This window comes from Equus caballus, chromosome 29 (assembly GCF_041296265.1).
Source record: "Equus caballus isolate H_3958 breed thoroughbred chromosome 29, TB-T2T, whole genome shotgun sequence".
Classification (NCBI taxonomy): Eukaryota; Metazoa; Chordata; class Mammalia; order Perissodactyla; family Equidae; genus Equus; species Equus caballus.
The window spans coordinates 34,017,375-34,042,108 of NC_091712.1; the positions used below are offsets into that span (position 1 = coordinate 34,017,375).

Below are 24,734 nucleotides of genomic sequence, written 5' to 3' on the forward strand. Positions count from 1 at the left end.
GTAAGTAGATATCTAACAACTAAACAAATACATAATTTCAAATTGTGATAAATATTAAGGAACTAAAAGAATGCTGTGGTAGAAGGGAAAGGAAGGACCTTTTTTAGATAGGATGATCAGGGAAAGCTTCTCTGAGATCATGAATTTTAGACAAGACAGGTAAAATGGAGCCAGCTAGGTGAAAAATTGGGAGAATATGGGAACAATGTGTCAAAGGTCCTGAGGCAGAAAAGAACTTGTCATGTTTGAAAACTAAAAGAAGGCCAGGATTAACAGAGCCCAGTCTGCATGAGGATGGCGCAGCAGGAGAGTGGATGACTGCGATGGGACTCCTTTGAGTGGCCGGGCCTGGGTGGATGTGGTTCAGGCTGGGACAAGACTGGAAGCAGGGGAACTGCTTAGAAGGCTGACGTGGCAATCTAGGTGAGAGACGAGGGTCGTCTGCCCAGGTTGGTGGCAGGGCACCTGGAGGGAAGTCTGGAGTTGAAAACCGTTTAGGAAGTAGAATGAACTGGGTTTATTTGGTGCTTGATTGGATAGGGGTGCGTGGGGGAAGAGGAGTCAAGGATGACACGCAGTTTGGGCCGCTGGCTCTGTGACAGGAATCAAGGGGAGAGTGAACAGGAGTTCCTCTTTGGCTGTGCTAAGTTTGAGAAGCCTGTGAGGTGTCAAAATGGGAATGTCTGGAGATCAGAAGAGGAACATAAAGGGAGTGGTTGTTGGATCATATTTAAAGCCTTGCCATAAATGAACCACGTAGGTGTAAAGTGTGGAGAGAGAAGAGAAGCAGGTCCAGGGTTGAGCCCTGAGGAAGTCCAGCATTTAGAAATAAGGTAGAAAAGCTGATGAAGTCAAAAGAATGGAAGCTTTTGATAAAGCCCGATAATTGTTCCTTACTGGGAGTTTTGAAAAAACGAGCTGGAGGGATGGGAAGATACGATCAGAGATGGGGGATGTTTGAATTCACATTTTTGCAGATGTTTTTAGTGTACTGGAAGAAACTTCTATATTAGTCACTAATTTTAAAACATTATCAAATACCCAAAGCAAACAAGCACAGAGTTTCTTCCTTTGATAAAATTGTCATAGGAAGATGCAGTATCATAAATCAGTACCATAAATCAAGTCCTTAAATTTCGTGCAATCCTAATTCTGTCCCACCAGGAGAATTTTTTGGGGAGTAGGGAGGAGAACAGGGAGATGGATGGAGAATGAACTTAGCAAAATTATTCTTAAAAGCGTCTGTAAGAATAAATAGCTAGGAAATTTCTGGAAAATGTGTGACAGGATATTAAAACTTTTTAAACATACAATAATAGATTGGCACAAGGATAGATAGATTAATGAAACAGAGGAGAGTCCAAAATAGACCTAAAACATGGCAGTTTAATAGTATGATAAAGATAACATTTCAAATCATTTGAAGGAAAATGAATTGTTCAACAAATAGTCAATAAAAATCTGAATTTCTATTTTATTTATGCACCAGAATTAATTGCAAATCTATCAGAAATCTTACTAATTGTGAAGACAATTGGGCAATGCATTAAGACTTAACATTTATTCTTCATACACTGCCGTCAGATACTGTTAGTATTCCTGTGTTTTAGTTGAAAAAGCAGGCTTGGAAAGACAAAACCTTGCTTAAGGCTGCATGGCTAGTAGTAGTGCAGTCTGTTTTCAACCGTTTTGCTTTATTGCCTTCCAGCACAGAATGCCATAAGAAACTTTAAGAAATACCAACCCAGGAAAAAAAATCTATACCCTACACAGCACAGGTTAATATCTATACTAAACCAAGAGATCCTACAAACCAGTGAGAGTAGATGAATAACCCAATTTTTTTGATCGAAAGAATAGACAAAATCATGTTAAAGCTCACTGGTAATCAAAAGATAAGGAAATTAAAACAAGCCTTTCTACCAGATCATGAGATATTAAGATTTAAAAAGTGATAATACCCATTGTGGTTAAGTGTGGGTAAATATCTACATTTGGTAAATGTAAATAAGTTCAGCCTTTTAGAGAGAAATTTAGTAAACCTCTTAAATGGGCATACCTTTTGATCTAAAAGTTTACCCCTCGTAATTCTCTGCCAAGTGCATGAAATTATACAAAGATGGCACATTGTAATAGAAAAAAAGTCTAAGCTGTCTGTCAGTAGAGGACCAATTAAATAAATAAGGACATATCCATATATTTAGCTCTGTATATACTCAGCTAGAAAGACACCCAAGATGTAGAATCAAAAAGAAGAAAAACATGTATGTTTAGGATAGAACAACATGCATAGTGTCTAGTTGTGTTGATATGTGTATGTTCATATATGTAAGAAAGAAATCTGGAAGAACATGCCCTCTTAGTAGTTGTTGCGTCTTGGAGTGGGACAGAGGGAGGTAGCTGGAGCCATTCGTACAGACACACTTGCTAATGCATTTTTGTATTTAAATAATTTACAGAGAGTCTGTTAATTTTGCCATTGGGGGGAAAAAGATAATTTACAAATCAGGATTTGTATAACGTGATCCTTTCAAATTTTAAGTAAAAAGTCTATAAATCTTATGAACCTGGGAGAACTTCAGACAAATTCAACAAATTGGAACTTAGAAATCAAAAACAATGAAACTGTATACTTTACACCTTTTTTACCATTTTGCTTGATTTGCAAGTCTCTTGCAAATATGGAGCCTATATTTAAATTGTGAATTTAAGTTGTAGTAAAGCAATATTAAAACCTTCATGGCCTTTCAGCATTACCTGCTTAGCTTTGAAGAATCATATTCAGCTCTTCCTTCATTCCTCCTCCATTCATCAAACAGAAAAGTTTTTGCAGTTCCCTAAATGTAACCATGCTGTTTCATGTCCTTGTGTTGCACCTGTTCTTCCCCTGCCTAAATTCCCTCCATATTCCCCAAGCTGCCCTTTGACCACCTGCTTGGACGAAGTCATATGAAGTCGTTAACGTTCTCAGATGTCCCATTTGTATTTAACCTTTCATGAAATCTTAGCACCCACCCCCTCCCAACCAGGCATTTGTAGTCGCTCCACCCCAAACACAGGTTATACATACTTGGATGAATCATAATTAATTTATTTCTCTCACTTAACAAGTTTATGAGTTCTTTGAGCATAGAGACTGTTTTTAGTATCAATATCTGCAAGCCTAACACACAGTAAAGTCTTCAGTGAGGGTTTGTTTAAATAATTGGTTGATAAATCCAGTGTGAATGTTAAAAAACGTTGGTATTAACAAACAAGAAATTAATCTGAGCGTTACTAGGTTCCATTTTTAAATATTGAACACCTGCTGTGTGTAAAGCACTACCAGAGAACACCAGGGAAAAGGTATATAGTGATGAACCCTGCCAATCTGGTGGGGGATTCTCACAGACAAGCAGGCAGTTATGGTACATGATAATGATGAAGGAAGATGTGTGCTGTGGGCATGAATGAAAGGGCACGGTGCACTCGAGGTACAGGGAGATTTGGTAGAACCTACGTCATTGGGGGCCTGGGAAAGTCCAGAGCGATAAACAGGAGACAAATCACATAGTTCTTCCAAGCCACATGTAAGGGTCAGGGGGTGGGGGACGACTCCATGGTTTCTTTTGCGTTTCAGAAAGATCACTCTGGCTCTAATGATTGTTATATTTTAAGTAATATAGCACTGAATGAATTGTTTGCAATTTATATTTACATATATCCATGTATAACTTGGAGTATTTATATTCTTTTCATCTCTGTCTTTAAGCAACGAAGTGGCGAATCTGTTAAAGTGCACCAACTTGATGTTGCTATTCCCTTGCACCTCAAAAGCCAGCTCAGGAAAGGGCCCCCACTTGGTGGTGGGGAGGGAGAAGCAGAGTCTGCAGACACAATGCCGTTTGTCATGTTAACAAGAAAAGGCAATAAACAGCAGGTAAGAAACTGTCTGCTGGGTTTTCACAATTGATTGTTAGTTATCAAGTATAAGTAGTAACTTTGTTTTATAGATTCTAAATTATCTTTTGCCTACAAGGGGAAAAGAGTTGGAAACAGTTAAAATATTCAGTAGTAGAAATAATTTTATCTTTATATGTATAGAAGACACATGTGACTTCTAGCAAATAGATATTTTTTAATGGAAAGGACATTTAAAATGTAAATTCATATGTGTTTGTAAGAACATATAAGTGCCTTGACTCTGTAGGAAGGTTCCCTAAGTGTGCTCCGGGCCGGAAAGGAAAGGAGGAGATGTATCTCAAAAACATGCTCACTTGCCAAAAGTTCTCTTGAAAAATCGTTGTTTTTTGACTCCTAATTCTTCTCCTCCATTCTCCTTATACCGCTTCCCCCTTCCTTCCCCTCATCTTACAGAGGGCCCCTCAAAATCATTTCCCCAACTCCTCAGCTGTTCCTTTAGGGCTTCACACATAGATTCCTACGTTCGTTCGTCAGATACTTCGCGAACGGCTACCTGTACCAGATCTTGCTCTGGGGGCTGAGGCGACAGTGATAAACAGCATCGAGTCCTTGCCCTCGGGAGCTCCAGTCCGCGTCGGGCAAGGGGCAAACGTTCTGTACTTGCAGGTAGTGAAAAGCATGGTAGAGACAATAAGGCCTGGCTCTCACACGCCACTCTAGGATATGTTGTGTTACCAATTGTGTAACAATTTTTTCACAGTTTAATGTTTCTGAAATCAAGTTGCCTCTTAGAGTTGATGGACTCTTGTGATAATTAGCAGGTTTTTTTCTCTTTTTTTAGTGGTTTGTAAAATAGTGGCGCATCTTAAAATTAATGGAATATTAGATTCTGTGAAGTATGGGAGCTACCACAGGTTATCGTAGACAAGTCCAATAGCTGGCTCCCACATTCGTTCAGATAGTCATTTAACAGATATTTACTGTTGACTTGCTGCATACCAGGCACTATTCAATGTGCAAGATACAGCAGTCAGCCAAAGTCCCTCCTCTCTTGGGAGCTTTTCTAGTGTTGAGAGGCAGACAGTAAAGAAATACATAATGTCAGATTGGGGAAAATGCTACAAAGGAAGATAAAGCAAGATAAGAGGATAGGAAGAGACTGGGGTGGGAGGAGGCAAGGAGAAAGACATCTGTTTTAGTTGGGGTGAGCAGAGAGGACCTCTAATCAGGTGTCATCTGCGATGGAAGGGATATTCTGTTCCCTCGCCACCAGTACAACCTCAAAGAGATGATGCCTAGATAAATTTTTATCTCTACTTTTGTCAGATAATTTCTTGTTTACACAGAGGATCAAAGTTGTACAGTGTCCCATTATTTTGCCACAGTGCAAGTAAATCTTGAGATACAAAAACTACACCCATTAGAGTCGTGGAATGGAGGGCTGGAAGAGACTTTGCGTCATGACCCGTGTTAATAGTTAACTTCGACTTCAGTTCAGAGCAATGCTGTATCTCTCTCATACACTGGCCTCATAATTCCTTTCCAGTCGTCAGGACTTTCCTCCATCCTAGGCACTGGGGTTCTTGTGCTTTCAGGAAAGTTCTGCCCTCTCCCACCCTCACGCCAGGGTTGAGCTCTGGCATTTCTCCACTCCTCTATCCTCCACTCAGTCTCCAGAAAAATAAGGGCGTTTTTTGTTTGTTTTAATCAGGACTCTAAATTTGGTATTGGATTGAGATCTTTGCCAAAACTGCTCTTCTCAGAGCACCTGGAATTGCTCTGCAACCAGGATTCTCAAAACCCAGAGTTTTTCCTTTTCTTTTTCAGAGATTGCCTAGATCTCTGAGCTGGACTTTCTATTTCAGTCGTCGCATTTTAGCTTTGCTTCAGTCTCTTTCTTTAAAAGCTCTCAGCCCTCACACACTGCCGCCGCCCCCCTCCTCCCCATCACCAGCTTTTCTTGGTGCAAAAAGAAAGTTTCAAAACTCTAAAATTCTAAGGCATGCCCAAAGCCTTTACACGTCTTTTTTATTTTTTAATTAATTTTGAAGGGCAGTACATGGCAGGTGGATATACCTTGGTTCCTGTTGCCGTCCAGCTCCTGAACATTCATGTTACATTGGCCTTGGTTTCTCTTATCTAAAAGGAGGTTTAGGAATATCTTTGTGTGAAGATCAAATTACACAATAGTAAATTAGTTTTCTTCATTTGTCCCTCCCTTTCATGGGGCACACATGAAAATTCATTATACTTTTGTCAACTTGTATACCCCATTTGACCCTTATAAGAACATGTAGGCATTGGAAATAAAACTTACTTTAAGAAATTTTTGAGCTTTGTGAAATAAATTCATTTCAGCAGTCCTAAAGTCTAAATTGCGTGGGTCAAAATCAGACTGTATTTTTAGAAGAAATATTTTTGGTTTAAAGTAGGTAGGTTATATACTGTAAGTTATATACAGTATATAACCCATACAACTTTATACAAAATGAGGACTGTGAAATTTTGTTTACTTTTTAAGGAAATATTTTTATTGAACTTTATTTAAAAATATTATTAGCAAACATGAAATGAGATCTCAGAGTACTTGGTTGTTAAGTAAATTTTCAACTCATAACTTTATTTGGAATTTTAGAAAATGTTCAATTTCGGGAACATTATTTGAAGAAACGTCACTGGTATTTTGTGGTCTGAAAAAGAAAGTATATTTTGTTCTGATTTTTATTTCTTTATTTGGCTTTTGGGTGTTGGCCCTTCTGGTACAACGTTTTTTCTAGAAGTGTGAAAGGTGTTGCCTTATAGGAATCTTTAATTCTAAACTTAAGTGAAAGATCTCTTTGTGCACCAAAGTTGTACTCAGAAATAACTTTCTTCTGTAGTCATTAGGAGAAGAAAAATTTGCACCAGTGAAGTGAATAGTTGAAAAGAAAGAGGGATGATGCTGTTGATAATTTCTTTCTTCTAGATTTAAATATTTATGAATTAGAATAATTAATTGAAATAAAATGTTTAGATCGTTCAAATAAAAGTTTTAATGTAATAGAACAAATTATGTTTTAAAGAGCTTTTGATTGTTTTAAACAAATGCACAATATTTATTGTAGTTTAATACTTGTAAACAACCCATTTTCTTGCAGTTAATATTTATAAAGAGTTGTGATTTGTTTTACATCTTTTGACTGGAGTAGTTGATATTTATCCTAGTAGCTTGGGATATGTGTATGTGGATACGTATATCTATTTGTTTGTTTGTTTCCAGTTTCAACTATAGTTATGAAGTAGCTTTAAAATAGAACTTAAGGGGCTGGCTCGGTGGTGTAGTGGTTAAGTTCACATGCTCCGCTTTGGCAGCCTGGGTTTGCAGGTTTGAATCCTGGGCACAGACCTACACCACTCCTCAGCATTCTGTGGTGGCAACCCACATGTAAAGTGGAGGAAGATTGGAGACAGATGCTAGCTCAGGGCTAACCTTCCTCAGCAAAAGAAAAACAAAAAGCATCTGCAGCTTGTGATTTCATGGTGCTCAGGGAATCATTTATCTGCATTTCTTATTGGGCTGCTTTGCTTGAGTATTTTGTAAAACAGTAATGTGTTGCTCCCTCCGTGTTTGCGTATATTTATAAATGTTTAAAACTAGTCAGTAAAGTAACTGAGAGGAAAACCAGCTGGCTGATTAGCATTATGATATTGGGGCTCTGTAATTTACATTAAGAAACTCAGACTTCACCTCTTCTTACCGTTACCATCTCAAATAAGGCATCTTATTTGATGCTGGGAACGGAGAATGACTTCAAATTTAGCTGTCATTCTCAAAGCCCAATAGATGTTCTGTATTTTACTGAGATAATACTTAACATTGCTCAGAATTCTTAGTGTATTTCAGACATTGTTCTTTTATATGTAATTATATCTTTAAAATTAATGTATTAATTTATGTAGCTCTGTCTTTGTTGATTTATACTGACAGGTTAAATTTTACTTAGAATACCTACTAACTAGTTCATGATTGTTCTATTCAGGGAAGATTGGAAAATTGCTTCAAGTTCTCATTCTGGAAATTGTTCTCATAGTTGTGGTCTTTCTAGAATCTGACATATGTCTCTCCCTCTCTCTCTCTCTCTCTCTCTCTGTCTGTCTCTCTCTCTCGTCATAGTAACTTGGCCCAACTCTGTTTACAATGTCTATTTAAGGGAGCTTTTCTTTACCAATAGTTTATAATACCTAGATTTGGAAATACAGGTACAACAGAATGCTTTCCACATGAATAGTGCTGAAAATAAAGAATTTCGTTTTGAGTTATTGTGACATCTCGCAATAACTGTACTGTTTAGGAAGAGGAAATTTATTCTGGAACTTTGTTTCACGTATTAGAGACATGTGAGTCTCACAGAAAATTCATTTGGAGCTGAACTTTTTTATTAACTTATTTTTTTGTGTCTTACTGTTTGTTTTGAAAACTAAATTAAAGCATTTATGACAGGAAATTATGGCCATTTTATTTAACTTTGTTCCAGTTGTTGTTAGTGGAAATAAAAAATGGTTTGGGCAGGTCACATCTGCTACAGACAGATTCTTTTTTTTTTCTTGAGGAAGATTAGCCCTGAGCTAACATCTGCCGCCAGTCCTCCTCTTTTTGCTGAGGAAGACTGGCCCTGAGCTAACATCCATGCCTATCTTCCTCTACTTTATATGTGGGACGCCTACCACAGCATGGCGTGCCAAGCAGTACCATGTCTGCACCCGGATCCGAACTGCTGAACCCCGGGCTGCCGAAGTGGAACGTGCGCACTTAACTGCTGTGCCACTGGGCCGGCCCCCAGACAGATTCTTGATACAGAGTACTACACAGGCCTAAGGACAGTTATTCAGAAGTAGTTCAGGATTTCACTTTCTGCCCACTGGTTGGCGAGCTCTTTCTGCTGAGCAGGTGATTTTTTTTTTAATTGACTTGTGATTTTGTTTTGCTAGTTTTATTTTCAGAATGTATAGGAAGCAGTGAGGGAGACTTTTATTTTGAACTTTATATTTAAATGTATTCCTAATAGGTAATATTTTTGGAGTACCTACTATGTACTAGGCACTACATTAGACACTTTACATATTTTATCTCATTTAATTCTCGCAGCAACCCTAAAAGATAGTATTGATATTCTCATTTTATAGGTGAGTAAAAGAGTGTTCTTAAGTAATTTGCTGTTTCATACTAATAAATGGTAAGGCTGAGGTATGAGCCCAGTCTGTCTGTCTACAAAAGTCCTTGTTCTTAACTTCTTTTTGGCATTCCCTAACAAGTATATATTTCATGAAGGAACTGCTTATAACGTGGAAATGAAAGTAAATTTGAGGAAGGGGCAGAAAAAAAGATAGCATAGAATTCATAATTGTAGAAGAAGGAAAAATTGACCATCCTCAGACCATATGCACTAGAATTTAGAAATAAACAGCCCACAACCAGCAATTTTTAAAGGAGACGTGGTTTAAGAGGATGTGGAAGTGCTTTTTTAAAAGGCTGTGTTCAGAGCCGTAAGAACAAGGAAAGGTAATCCCACTGCTTGTGGAGAGATTATAGAAAAAACAACTATTCACTTTACTTTTCATGAAAAAGAAAGATTTTCAACCCAAAAGGGTAAATTAAAGATTGGGTAAAAGCAGATGATATCAAAAGTGATAGTTTATGTACTTTAAATGAGTCCTTGTCTTCAGACATAAACAATTTATATTCTTAAGGACTGAGAGAACTTATGCAATTCTAGAGCAGTTGTCATTAAACTTAGAAAAGTCTTACAGAATGGCCCAGTAGTCAAACATTCATAATGGGCAAATATTTCTCTTTTCAAGAGCAAGGAAAAAATACGTTCTGAAAACTTCCCAATCCAGTAAACTTAATGTCAGCTTTTTTTTTTTTTTCCTGCTTTCTCTCCTCAAATCCCCCCTGGTACTTAGTTGCAGGTCCTTCTAGTTGTGGCATATGGGATGCCACCTCAACGTGGCCTGATGAGCGGTGCCATGTCTGCACCTAGGATCCAAACCGATAAAACCCTGGGCCGCCACAGCAGAGCGTGCGAACTTAAGCACTCCGCCCCGGGGCCGGCCCCTGATGTCAGCTTTTAGCACAATTCTAGATTGAGTTTTAAAATAGATGATGTTAGCATTAGGAAAAGGAAAATTAAAACCAAAATGAAAATACCACTGTACACTCACTAGAATGGCTAAAATTAAAAAGACTGACCATACCAAGTGTTGGCAAAGATGTGAAGGAACCAGAACTTTCATATACCGCTAGTGGCATGTAAAGTGGTGCAACTACTTTGTAAAACATTTTCTTTTCTGAAAAAGTAAAACACACCAGATTTTCCCAGCTTTTCCATTCCCAGCATTTTTCGTTTAGGAGAAATGAAAACTTGTCCACACAGACATTTATGCATGAATGTACAACGTATTTATAGTAATCCAAAACTAGAAGCACCCCAAATACTATCAACAAGTGAATGAATTAATTGTGGTATATTCATACAAGGAAGCACTACTCTCCAATAAGAAGGAATGAGCTGTTGATAGGTATGACAACATAGATGCATCTCGAAATCATTGTGCTAAGTAAAAGAAGCTGGACAAAATAGAATACATCTTGTATGATTCAATTTATATAAATTTTAGAAGTGCAAACTAATGAATAGTGACAGAAAGCAGGTTAGCCAGCGGTTGCCTTGGGATGGGGTGGAGGAAGAGATGGGTTACAAAAGGGACGAGAGGAACCTGGAGGTGATGGATATGCTCATTATCTCAATTGCAGTGAGGTTTTCTTAAGTTTGTGTATATGTCAAAACTTACCAAATTGGGGCCTGGCCCTGTGGCCGAGTGGTTAAGTTAGCATGCTCCAGGCAGCCCAGTGTTTCATCGGTTTGGATCCTGGGCGCGGACATGGCGCCGCTCATCCAGCCACGCTGAGGCAGCGTCCCACATGCCACAACTGGAAGGACCCACAACTAAGAATATACAACTGTGTACTGGGGGGCTTTAGGGAGAAAAAGGAAAAAATAAGATCTTAAAAAAAAAAAACTTACCAAATTGTACATTTTAAGTTTGTGCAGTTTCATGGACAAAGAAAACAGTTCAGTGGTTACCACAGGAAGGCAGGTGAGGGGTTGACACAAAGGGTGAAGGGGAGCACTTATGTGGTGACAGACAAGAAATAATGTACAACTGAAATCTCACAACGATGTAAACTATTGTGAATTCAAATTAAGTTTGTGCAGTTTATTGTATGTCCGGTATACCTCACTAAGGTTTTTTTTAAAAGAAAGGTAGTTGTGAGCTCATAAAATAGAAAGTGGTCATTGGAGTCCGTACGAGACCACTAAGAATGGGCCACGTCAAACTAAGTTCACCGGGGAGGCGAGAGGCCTGCTCGGCTGGCGGCTAGGTGGGCTAGCTCACGTGTAGTTCCAGTGTGGTATGTGAGACACTCAATTATCTGCTGTGATAATGTGAAATGTGGTTGTTTTGGATTTGTAGATAGTTTCACACCCACACTTAATATTTTTCACCTGAGTGTGCCTGGCCTTCTGCATTTAGTGTTCTGGGTATTACATTTTAAGACGAACGTTGACTAAAATGCGTCATGAAAGAAAGTACCGAGAGAGGACATCTGAGATAATACAAAGAATCAAATTGTCAAATCAGACTCAGATGAATCAGAGATCTTACACAGTGTTACAAGGATGCAAGTATTCGAAAGGCGTAGATCAAAGAGAGAGAGGTCTGGGTTCCTAAGCACAGCTCCCCAAGTCCTTCCTGTCTGCATCAGACGTGCCTTTGGTCCAAAGTGTTAGAGGAGGTCTCTCAAGTGAAGTGTGCAAATTATACACAGCAGAGAGAATTTAGGTTATGAAACATCTCCATTTTATACTTAGTTATGTAGCTTAACAATTTCTGGGGAGCCGTGGCCCATAAATTCAAAGGTTTGTTTACCTTGCGCAATCCTAAACCGGGGACATCCTGCTAAAAACAAAAACATTCCATAGATAAGGACTCTTTTCCCTAGCAGAGAAATAGATCCCCATAGGTCAGTTGCTTAACTCTGCCTCCTTTCCAGCATCACAGCTGTCTTTAGAAATGTGAAGGGCTATTAATACTGAAGGTGAGCTAGATTTGTTCTGTACAGGTCAGGAGGGCGGAACCATTTGAATGAAGACAGTGCAGATTACAGTTAGCAATCTAAAAGCCTTTCTGACAATTAGCCATGCATGACAGGGCCTGCAGGTTGGAGAATGATCCCTTCTTGCTGAATGGGCACTTCTAAAAGGGTGCAGGAAAGAGGGGCCTTCTGTTTTTCATGGTGGTTGAACTTGATGGCCTTTTACTTCCTATCCAGCCCTAATGGGTTTGTTTCTAGTAGAGTCATACTAGTATCTGTTTATGTTCTTAGGTGATATTGTCTTTATTGACTTACAGCAAAAGAAAGACATTCTTATTTTTCTAAACTCGCTTAATTCTACTATTTTATTTGAAGTCTTTATTTTCTCAAGCCCTCTGTGATTCCTTTGTATTCTTTTTCTCAGTTTAAGATCCTTAATGTACCCATGTCGTCCCAACTTGCTGCAAATCATTGGAACCAGCAACAGGCAGAACAGGAAGAGAGGATGAGAATGAAAAAGCTCACACTAGATATCAATGAACGGCAAGAACAAGAAGATTATCAAGGTATAAATCATGTTAAAGCAGAAGTGGAAAGTTTTTATGCCTTTTGGACATTTTAAATATAGAATATCAGAGTTGTTATTCTTTACCTTTTCATGTCATGTTTGCATGTATTCAGCCTGAGAGATTGATTTTTTTCTTATCCTATTCTGTCTTCATTTTTCTTTCACTTACTTGTAAAATAACAGTAATGTAATTTTCATATTTTGCTCCCTCCATAATTCCATACTGTTAGAGCTGTTTTTGCAACTGAGATCACAGTCAATTTTTTATTGCCCCATGTTGCCAGTCAACTGTGAGCAAATTAATTCAGCAAATATTTATCAACTCATTTTGTCTGTTTGGGAATCCTGGTCTCGGGGACCCCGTGCTCCTTCAGATTTGAGGGTGTACTCAAATTAGGATTCTTGTTTTGTGCAGACATACCCAGCACTCTTGGATTAACTGGAACCTTGTGTATAGAGTCCATGGGCATCTCATAAGCCAGCCTTTTGGCATTCTTGTGGCACCCAGATTCTAGAACTGTAACATGATTGTTTATATAGCACTGTACTGACAAACGACTTTTTGTGCAAGAGATTGTTGTGAAAATAAATATCTGGTTTTCGATCTTTAAATCCCACTTCTAGAATCTTCTTTCCCAGTTGATGCTCAACATTCTTAATAATAATAATGGCTAACACTTAGTATCCAAGTGCTTACTATGGACGGGACTGTGTTTTTTTGTGCTTTTGCAAAGCATTTAATCCTCACAACAATTCTGTGAGACAAGTGTTATTATCATTCCCATTTTACATTTAGGGAAACTGAACCACAAGTCCCATAGCATATAAGTGGCAGAGCTGGGATTTGAACTAATATTGTCTGGCTCCCAACACTGTGCTCATAGTTGTGCTAGAGTGCTTCTTATTCTGTTTTACTGCCTCACAGGACGCTTACATAGTGGCCAAATTGACAATAAGGGGAACATGGATATTAAATGCTACTAAAGAGCACACCTCATCTCCTGATAGGCCCTTTAAGTACTTCTCAATCATTTTAGTTTGCATAATGCTTATTTTTCTTTAGTCAGCCACCTGACAGAACTAATAAACTTCATCTCCCTGGGATTTTATTTGCTTCATAGGGGAGTCCGTTTGCCAGAGTTAACCACATTTTCTGTTTTGCTCCTAATTACAGAAATGCTGCAGTCTCTTGCCCAGCGCCCCGCTCCAGCAAACACCAATCGGGAGCGGCGGCCTCGTTACCAACATCCAAAGGGAGCGCCTAATGCGGATCTAATCTTTAAGACTGGTGGGAGGTAGGAGTCTCTCATTGCTTCCTCAGCTCTTTGTTTTTCATGATGTCCGTATGAATGAATTAGATAGTTCTGGATTCTGCTTAGTGATAAAGGCCTATTTATTAGCAAAATAGAAAAGTCTTTGAGTTGTAGCTATTTGAGAGAAGAAAACCTGGGTGTTAAATAGTTACAGTTTAAAAGAAAATCTTGAATTCAGCCACAGAGATCTTTCACTCTCTGTGAGTGGACTTCTTTAGATTTTTTAATTTTCTCTTTGGTATTTATTTATAGAGAGGACTAGTTACAGACTGGTTGGAGAGAAATCACAGGCTTTATGTTAGGATTTCTTAGGTCAGTGTTAAGTAATCTTAATGTTTACAGAAACTCAAAAGCTATTTGCTAGACTTTCAAGCATGCAGATTGAGTTTGTTTTGAGAGTTTTTGTTTATTTTTTTAATTATAAAATGTCCTGCTGGGATCCATGCCAGTTCTACTTAAACTTGAGGTGTTTAATGTAAAATAAAACTCTATATAAAGAATTTCACATTGAAGATGTTTCCTGATAACATCTCATTCATCTTTTTTTAAGGAGTAAAATTATTTGAAGTTTTTCTGTAACCTGATCTAAAGACCCACACCGTCAATTCAATTTTCTGTCTTGTGGTTGGGTTATGATCAAAGGGACATTGTCTTTGCTGCTCTTACTGATCTCTCTCAGGGTGTTAGTGTTTAGACTGAGGATATACTGCCTCCCTCAGATGTCACCTTCTTGTTGGGGGCAGGCGAGCAGGTGTAGAAGAGAATGTGCTGGGGGTAGCCGCAGTAGTTCATTGTTGAAGAGAGTAGCACTGGGAAAAAATGCAGATATTGGAGCCTATCTCTTTTGCTCACTGAATATATTTATGTGATGCCAATAACATTTTTCTTTGAACTGTATGCTCAGACAACTCTAATGAAATTGCAATTTAATGAAAATTGGTTTGTCATGGCAGTTTAGGGATCTGTGTTTTATTTTTTAGAAATCCAAGTTAGAAGTGATTTACAAACCTATCTAATTAGGCATAATAAGATACTAGATTATTTTTAGTTGTGCAAACTTCATTAAAGTCCTATAATAAAAGCTTTTATTGCTGCTAAAATGTAGAAGCTGGCTAAGTTAACAGGCCATGAAAATTTTAGTTTCTTTTATATTTTCTTAGAGTAGCTTTAAATATATATCATAGTGTTCTTGATAATGTCTGTTCCCTCTTCTTATCTTGTTATTAGAAAACAAAACTATTAGATTATGTTTACCATGATGTTTTTCCATCAACTTCACCTGTCCATGCAGCCTGACATCTCTGAACAATTATTTCTATTAATTCTCTAATCCCTTTTTGATTTGGATATTGCAAGTGTAGTGTCTTTTCCTAATTTTTAAATGTTTGAATGACTTTTCAGAATCAATAAGAAGGAACTTAGATATATAATTGGTATTTGCAGTAGTATTTTTCCTGTCAGCATACAGCACCTGCCATGGGTTCAGTCCTGCACTGTGGAAAATTCAAAGGTAGAAGAAGACAGAGTCTTTACCCTCACGCTTGTAGTCCAGTGGGAAAGCCAAGGACAGGTACTTGGAAGAGTTGATTCTCCCCTAGTCATAGATTTATTTAAAAGAATCAATCGAGAGTCTATTAAGTAGCCAGCATTTCTTAGGCATAGGGGAAACGTGTAAACTTACAGCTGCTGTAAGAGATGCGTATATGAACACAGAGTATGCCTTTCTTAGTTTCTTACCAGTTACTCAGTCATTTTTCAAAATTCTTCCTTAACGGTCTGTTTTCCTTCCCTCCCTCTGGCCCCTCTCTTAGTCAGACTTGGAAGAATTGGTTACGTTTGCTTTTTCTTGCTCACCCCCCACTCACTGTGTCTGACTGTAGTCTGCTGCCTCCCTCTGCCGGTTCCCTGAAGCTGCCTTCACTGGAGCCCTGAGCTGCCGCCTCCTGCCTTCAGTCTCTAGTCCCCTAGGCTGTCCCGGGGCACTGAGCATGTGAACCCTCCCTTTCCCCTTGGTGTGCTCTCTTCCCTTGTCTTCTGTGGTTCTGAGGCTTCTGGTTTTTCTTGTCCTTCCCTGACTCCTCCTGCTCCTGGCTCCTGTTTGGGCTTGCCTCTGCCTAGAGATGCTCGTGTCCCTCAGGTCAGTCCTAGGCCCTCCTCTCTTACTCTGTGTACGCTCCACAGGAGGTGTCCTCCCCTCCCGAGGCTCACTTACCAGCAGCATTTCTGGCCCACGCCACGCATTTTAGTTTCTGATGGTATATCCAGTTGTCTTCTAAACGGCCCACCTGGATGTCTCATAGGAAAGTAAACTCGGGCTGTCCCCCGCCCCCAAGCCTCTCTCCTCCTCTGTTCTCCTGTTCAGTGAGTGGAAGCACCGCTCACCCAGTTGTCCAAACTAGAAAAGGAGGTTTTATTTTTGACTCTTCTCTCTCCTTCAACCTCCATGTCTGGTTAATTAACACATCCTCTGATTCTACTACTGAGTGGCTCTCACACTTGCCCATTTTATTCCACCCCCACTGCCGAGATCCTACATCAAACTACCATCACCTCCTGTTGGAATCCTGCCAGCAGCCTCCTGATCTCCTTCCCAGTCTCCAGTTTGAACCCCTTCCAGTTTATTGTCTCTGCCAGACCCACAGTGTTCTTTCTAAATGCACATCTGCTATCTGACTGTGAGAGCACTTCTGCTTAAAACCCTTCAGTGACTCCTCGTGGCTTGTAGGATGAAGTCTGAACGCCTCAGCTTGGTTAACATGGCCCTGCATGATGGGGATGTGCTTTCCTTATTGGCTTTATCTCTTGCTCATCTTTCCCCTCCTCCCAACCAAGCTGGCCTTACAGTTCTTCTGATTATGTTCTATTTTGCCTCCCTCTGTTTGCAGTCCTCTCCTGCTTTCCCCGCCTAACTCCTGTTCCTCCTTCATGTCTCACTTCAATATTCTAAAGTCTGACATAGGTCAGTGTGTATATGCTGTCCTGGCTCCCTCTATTTCCACAGACCCCGTCCTACTAATCGCCTGCCAGCTTGTCTCTGTCCCCTGTGAGAGCAAAGACTGAGGCAGAGATGGAGCCGTGTCTCATTTTTCCATCATATCTCCTCCATAGCTCTTGGTGCCTGGCACATAGTAGATGGCCAGTGAATATCTGTTGAATGGACAGGACTTTTAAAAATCTATGCTTAGTCATTTAGTAAACTTTCTTCCTATGTTCTGCTTCTAGCTCTTCTTCTCTCTTGTTTTCCTGATTTCATGAGAGTTCCATCTCTTGAGCTACTCTCCCTACCTGTTTTAAATCTCTTCTTAAAATCATAACTTGGAAAAAAAATCCTAACTTGTCTATCACTCTTGAAAATGGCCCTTTGTAGAGTATTATGGTATTTTCAAAGCCAGTGTTCTAAAAATGCAGGTGCAGATGAACATGGTAGAGGAACAAGCAAACATATGTAAACGTGAGTTTTTGAGCCTTTCGAGTACCAAAGTTTCTTTGCCGTTTTTTAAGTATTAAGTGAAGAAATGTAGTCATTTGAAAGAACATAACTGGTGGGGTGGAGTCTCCCAGTGGTTTGGCTCCCCTTTATTTTCTTCTATTTTTAATGCTGGGCCAGTTTTGGCAGCAAGATGTGTATGTAGAGCGATGGTTCATCAAGTATCTTAGGGAGAACATGCTGAGCGGTGAGTTCCTACAAAGGAGGGAAAAGAAAATTCTGTGAGTGAAGTCTGAGAAATTGTTTCCCATTTGACTCTTAACTGGGCTAGTGCTTTTTAAAAAAATTAGATATTAATATTGTTGATGTTATATGGTAGATAAAGGGAAATTTATTTGGAAACTGGTTATTAAAGCAGTTTAAAATTTTTCTTCCCTGTGGATTTTGATAAGGCTCCCAGACATTAATTATAATGATTTTTGTATTTTCTAATCAGGATTGAAATAGGGCTGTAAGTTAAAATTTTAGCCCTTTTCACTGGGCAGAAATTCTCTAACAAACTATAGGCATTTGCTTATAATGAGTTAAAATAGCACTAGAGCTCTAAGTAAAACAGTTATCCAGGTATTCTCTAGTACAGGACAAGGTAGTTTTCCACTCTGCTAGTGTTGAAAAAACTGAAACTTCACGGCTGACAAGCATTAGCAGTAATGTGGTTTATGCTACAAGTTCATGTGGATTATATCAGTGCTTCTCAAACTTTAAAATACATATTTTAATCATCTTGACTCTTATAAACTGCTGCTTCTGGGTCATTTTCTAACAAGCTCCCAGATGATGGCAAAGCTGCTAGAGTGCAGAGCACATCTGAATAGCAAGGGGTTATACCATCAGACTTTTAGCCCATCTTAAGGAGTGTGTGCATTTTTTAATAGATATTCTCTTTATGTCCCTATTGTAAGATTAAATAAGTGATAGTTATTTAATAGTTCTCTCAGGGAATACTTGTTTTATTGACCTTTTTCCAATTCAGTTCAGTTTTGCATGAGTTATGGATATATCCAGCTGAAGATAGACTTTTCCACGTTTGCATTTTATTTTTTGAAAGCTTCTTGCTAGTGTAACTTGCCTTGTGAGAAACAAGCTGTATTAGTTTGCTAGAATTGCTGTTCCGAAGTGCCATGAACTGAGTGACTTCAACAACAGAACTGTGTCGCCTCACAGCCCTGGAGGCCAGACGTCCGAGGTCAGGTGTCGGCAGCGTTGGTTCCTTCCGAGCGCTGTGAGGGAGAATCTGTTCAGGCCTCCTTCCTGGCTCCTGGTGGCTTGCCAGCAATCTTTGGCCTCCCTGGGCTTCCACAGCACCGTCCGCTCTCTGCCTTCGTCTGCACGTGGCATTCTCCTTTTGTGTGTGTGTCTGTGTCCAAATTTCCTCATGTTGTTAAGGACACAGTCCTGCTGGATTAGGGTGCCATCCTACTCCAATAGGGCCTCATCTTAACTAATTATATCTGCAGTGACCCTATTTCCAAATGAGGTCACATTCTGAGGTATTGGGGCTTAGACTTCAACATATGAATTTTGAGGGTAAACAATTGAGCCATAACACAAAGCATGAATTCTCAGCATCTTAGAAAGTAGGAAATGTACTGGGATCACCCCTTCCAAAAATGGTCAGAATTGCTCTTTTTAGCGCCCGTCTTGCGTCTTCGTCAGAGGAGTTTGTGGGCTCTTTACAAAGCACTGATTATCAGGAGATGTCAGGCAGCAGTGGCTGGTGGTGATAGGGGGCCTTTTCTTGCTGGAGCTTTGTCCTTAGCAGTAGTGCTTTAACATTGCCCTGTTTGTGCCTCCAGGAGACGTTGATCCAGCAGCACGTGTCATTTCATTAGGTCCTGTATCTGATGTTGTGGATAGTGGAGTCCTCCAGCAATTGAATGAGAGCAGTGGACACATCTCAGCATGTCGGTCTAGAGAGTTGCGAATCTAAACCTGGGACAGGCTGGGGCCATGAGGCGGAAACAGCAGCCTCTGCCAACACCGGAACAAGCCGACGCTTCCAGATAAGGCATAAACGGCCTTTTGTAATGGAAATCACGTGAGGGTTAATCTTCTCTTGAGAATGGCAGTCATGAAATGAGATGGTTAACTTGACTACTGAGCAGTTACACCAAGAAGAGCGTCAATGAGATGATTGAGCCGGAGAAGAAGCGGTTGTAATGGTAATGGTATGGGGAAATGAACTTGAGTTTTAAACTTGATTTGAGTTACAGTGTCTCTGAATTGAACATCCCATGTTGGAAGAAGATACATTTGGGGGCTCCAGGACTACAGTAGAAAAGTATAGAGCAAGCAGTAAAATCTCCTAGTAAAACTTACATGCAGGACAACAAAATGATGAAAGATATCTAGATACCAGATAATCCACCAGGAAGGCTTTTGTTTAGGAATTTGTTTCAAGAGGAACAAGGGATGAGGGAGAAAAATCGGTTTTATCCATCAGAGTCAGTAATATAAAATTGCCTATTGGGGTAAAAGAAAAACGTGAAGCTTATTAGTATAAAAGAGTGTGAGTTCAGATGGCTTAGGGAAGTCTGACACCAGCCTAAGATCAGGGAGAGTTGAGCCCATTGTAAGTATCATTGACAACAAGCGTGCCAGTCAGCATGTCACAGAAAATGGACGAAGGACAACAAGAAGTGGATCAGAAGATTTTGTTGACCTTCATGGGTTTACAGCCTCTGTCTCTAAACAAAGTATGGAAACAGTAGAGCTTTTATTTTGCTTTTGGTTTTGTTTTGTTTTGTTTTGTTTTCCCCCCACTAAATAGAAATGAGGGTTCTTAGTCTGTTTCTGGCAATCTGTTAATTTATTAGGATAGTTGTCTTTCGTTTGCTTTCCAATAGGCATAGTAATTTAGTTAAAGAGCACATCTGTATGCTGCAACTTGATTACATCTTTTTTTCTAGCTATTTTGCATTTTTTCTTTTACCATGTTTCAGTTTCTGCATGTAGAATTAAATGAGAAACAAAACTTGTAAAGTTGTAACATTTCACATGGAAATGCTGCCCGATCTTCACCAGCTTCAGAAATCTGACTTTGCCGATGCTGCAATAAAGTGTTGTAATTTAGATTTAATGTGCTTGCGTTTTATTTGGTTTGGGTTTTGGAAACCTATTCAATGGATAAATCACTATCTTCCAGGGTCGTCTTCGACCTTTATAAAATAGTCTCGGAGACCATTTCTTTAGCATTTCACTGCTAGTGTTGCCCTCACTTTAGCATTCTGTATTTGCATTATTTTCCTGGGTGCCTGAGTTAGCTTACCTTTGGATCAGTACAGAAAAATAGCCTGTGGAGTCCAACAGAATAAACTTTTTTTTTTTTTTTGAGGAAGATTAGTCCTGAGCTAACATCTGCCACCAATCCTCCTCTTTTTGCTGAGGAAGACTGGCCCTGAGCTAACATCCGTGCCCATCTTCCTCTACTTTATATGTGGGTCGCCTACCACAGCATGGCTTTTGCCAAGTGGTGCCATGTCTGCACCTGGAGTCCGAACCAGTGAACCCCCGGCCACCGAGAAGCGGAACGTGCACACTTAACCACTGTGCCACCAGGCCGGCCCCGCTTGTTTATTTTTTTTATTTTATTATTTTTTTTTAAAGATTTTATTTTTTTCCTTTTTCTCCCCAAAGCCCCACCAGTACATAGTTGTATATTCTTCGTTGTGGGTCCTTCTAGTTGTAGGTGAGCAGTGCCATGTCCGCGCCCAGGATTCGAACCAATGAAACACTGGGCTGCCTGCAGCAGAGCGTGTGAACTTAACCACTCGGCCACGGGGCCAGCCCCCCGCTTGTTTATATTTTAAAAAATATAAATAAGGGGGAAAAGCCTTCTGAATTTTGGAGAATACTGTGATTCTCATAACTTTGTCAATCTCTTGGACCTCTTTTACCCCTTTGTGATCTACCAAAGGTAAGCAGATGTTAACACATCAGTTGTTAGCTGTCAGACTTCTTCCTTTTATCCCTTTTGGGGACTAATAAGCTGTAAAGGCCTGTGAGCATCCTTAAGGGTCCCTCTCCAGATGAGTCCCTGCAGTTGCCTCTGAGAGACCCATGGGCCCTTGCATGCTCTTACTCTCCAAATAGTCAAAAACCTGATGGCCAGACAGAAGAAAGGATCCAGATAGCACACAGTAGCCAGAAGAGCTGAACAAGGAGCAGGACTGGGAAAGCAAAAACCACACAAGCAAGACGCAGAAACACAAAAGAGGAATAAGTGGGGCGCAGACCCCTGAGAGGCCCCTGGGCTGGAAGTCCTGGACCGTGTGGAGTGTTAGTGTTGGAAGGAACACTCGGTTTGCAGATGGGGAGTCATCTTGAGGTGCAGTGACTTAACACCGTTCAGTGTGGCGAGATCAGGCATTGGTGGTGTCAGGAGTTTTGTGATTTCCAGAAATAACTTCATAGTAGGAAGGAGATAGGCCCAGAGTGGTGAGACCGACAGCAAAGAGAAGTAGACCCCAGATTTCCTAATAACTCCAACCATATCATATAATATCTTCATAATACCTATAGTGGAAAACCTGAGGTAATTGTTAAAAAATGTATCTTATAAAAGAGATGAAATACATCTCAGGTTCCCTCCTAAAGTGGTTTTAAAGTTCTTTACATTCAGGGGTAAATTTCCTGCTGTTCAGAAGTCTAATTTTTTACTTAAGTTGCAAATGAAAGACGTCCAATTTAAATTTGCTTAAACTCACAGGAGACTATGGTAAGGATCCTAAAGTTTGAAACCAACACAAGAATATTGTTGGGCTTTAGAAATAACTAAATGGAATGGGAATTCTCATGTACTTTCTGCTCCGCGGCTTTGTTCTTCCTTACTGTCTTTACTCAGGCTGCCATGCCAGAATACCACAGACTGGGCGCCTTAAGCAGCAGATGTTTATTTCTCTCAGTTTTAGAGGCTTGGAAGCCCAAGATCAAGGTGCTAGCACTGTCAGTTTCTCATGAGCACCACCCCCCCACACACTTTCGCTTGCACCCTCCCGCCTTCTCACTGTGTCATTATGTGGCCTTTCCTCTGTATCCCTGGTGTCTCTTCCTCTTATAAGGACGCCAGTCCTATTGGATTAGGGCCCCACCCTTATGGCCTCATTTAACCTTGGTTACCTCCTTAAAAGCCCCGTCTCCAAATAAAGTCGCACTGGCAGTTGTCGGCTTCAACCTGTGAATTTTGAGGGAAACAATTCGGTCCATAACACTCACTGTAAACTTGGTTGCCAACAGCTGCTGAGTTTTATGTCTTACAGCTACAGAGACGACTTGGCCTCTGCAACCAAGTCTGCATACCCACGGAACTGCTGGCCCTGCTTGGCATGGGCACCCGTCCTTGGACCGGTGATCTGTGGTCTAGGGCGCAGGTCCTGTGAAATCATGGCCGCTCTACAGGAGCCTTAAGAATTACCTGGGGGAGGGGACTGCCTACACTCAGTTTTCCAAAATAGAAGTTCTCTGATTTTAAGTGTGAGCTTTCCCACATAGCTATAATTTATTTCTAAAGTTTGGTTTTTAAAGAACTCCAAATATTTCATCTATATAACCTCTCTTTAAAACATTGCTTTTCCTTTGTGTGGCTGGCATGAAGGTGTAGCTGGCCCAGCTCTCAGTCTGGTACTCTTCCCTAGACTTGTTTTGAATGAAAACAAAACGGAGGTGGAATCAATTTAAAATTTCAAAAAGACTTAGCATGCTGTGAGTAAAATCACATTTTTGGCCTTCTTATTTAAATGTGATGTATTTAATTTTTACCTTTGGAAGTCCAAAGGACATTCCGCCATCTTCTGTTATCTCAATAGGTATGCTTCTTTCTGGAGGAGTAACTTTGGAAATGGTTGGATTATCACTCAAACGTTTGTCTCCTTGAAACCGGTTCAATCTTACAGTTATTGGGAAAAGTGTTTCAAGTTCTGTTGAGTGTGTAGATGGATGTGTACAAGTACTCGTGTTTTTACCTTTCTTTGGCTTCCTACATGAACTGTACAGTCAGTTTTACTTTGGGTTCATGGATTTAAACATGTATATGAATACCTGGCAACCATGGAAAGAGAAAGATTTATTGGCAATATTCATTGGCCTCCTGTATACCAGGCACTAACCTAAGCACTGGGGATACAGAGGTGGAGAAAAATCCTTGCCCTCGTGGGGCTGACATTGTCGTAGGGGAATCAGACAGGAAATGTGAAAAATCCTATGAAATTAAGTGATGATAACGGTAGAGTGCTTAGTGCAGTGTGTGGCTCACAGGCAGGATTTGTTTGATGCGAGTTACTGTGACTATTACAGCCAGAAATCTCTTCCTCTTCACTACCTGGCTTGTGCTACTTGCCTTTCAGGATTTAGTTGAAGCTTCGCATCCTCTGGGAAACCTTGCCATCCTCCCCACCCCCGATTTGATGGAGATGCTTTTCTTGAGTTCATTGGATGTGCCTCTGCCTTCCTGCCCACGCTGGGGGAAGATGAGCTTAAAAGAAGGGTGGTTACTCTGCTGCTGTTTTGCGAAGAGACAAGCAGAGCCCCTTGTGTTGGAGGACAAGGCTAGGAACGGGGGACCCCTGTGAAATGCTCAACAAATCCTTTTCCCCGGATGGTGGGAATTCTGAGGGTATCTCCTCAACTCCAGGAGGTGCACGTGGCCATGTTCTGAACCACCTGTCCCTGCCATGTTCAGAACAAGACTTCTGCCCTGGGTCCAGACATGGCCTGACCTCAGGCTTGCTGATGGGTCTCACCTGTCTTGTCTGGCTTGACCGGTGAGGTCAGGAATTTGCAAAGTGGAAACAGGTCCTGGTAGTCTGCCATTTCCCCAGTTCACACCAACTCTGGATGGTGGCATGGCGACTTTGGGGTCAGTGCTGGCAGGAAACTTCTCGTCTGGACTGATGGGCAGAGAATGTCATTCTAGTTCCATGAACTGTTTGCTTTGGAATCTAAGAGGTGAACAGGTGGGCTTTGTGTGTTCCCCCAAGAGCTGTGTGCACCTGTATACACCTGCCATTAGGGAGTTCTCAGGTCTGGAACATTTTTTCAGTCAAGGCCCAGAGGCAAGAAATACCTACTATATTCAGAAGGGCAGTGAAAGCACCAGGCAGACCACTGGTCGGTCACTTACTCATTAGATGTATGTTGAGCACCAACTCTGACACATCCTACCTTTATGACCTGGGGTAATTATTAACCTCTACACTTCAGTTTTCTCATCTGCAAGATGAGGATAACTTCTTAGGATTGTATGGAGATTCAGTGGGATAATAAGCATGAGGGTCTTAACAAGGGGCTGTGATACAGTAAGTGGTCAAAAACGGTTACCTGATAGTACGA

At 40.3% G+C, this 24,734-nt stretch overlaps 1 protein-coding gene across 3 annotated transcripts in view; it reads left to right on the forward strand.

Moving 5' to 3' along the window:
* Nucleotides 1-20,480, forward strand: part of UPF2 (UPF2 regulator of nonsense mediated mRNA decay) — a 112,580-nt gene extending 92,100 nt beyond the window's left edge. For 2 of the 3 annotated variants that reach the window (XM_070255268.1, XM_023632148.2), the window contains exons 19-22: nt 3,752-3,919; nt 12,465-12,606; nt 13,783-13,903; nt 19,205-20,480. In XM_070255268.1, coding sequence (XP_070111369.1) covers nt 3,752-3,919; nt 12,465-12,606; nt 13,783-13,903; nt 19,205-19,214 — 441 coding nt within the window. In that variant the 3' untranslated portion in view covers nt 19,215-20,480. Of the gene's footprint in view, nt 1-3,751; nt 3,920-12,464; nt 12,607-13,782; nt 13,908-19,204 lie in introns of those variants that run through there. The other variant, XM_001916601.6, reaches the window with a different exon arrangement.
* Nucleotides 20,481-24,734: the final 4,254 nt, after the last annotated feature.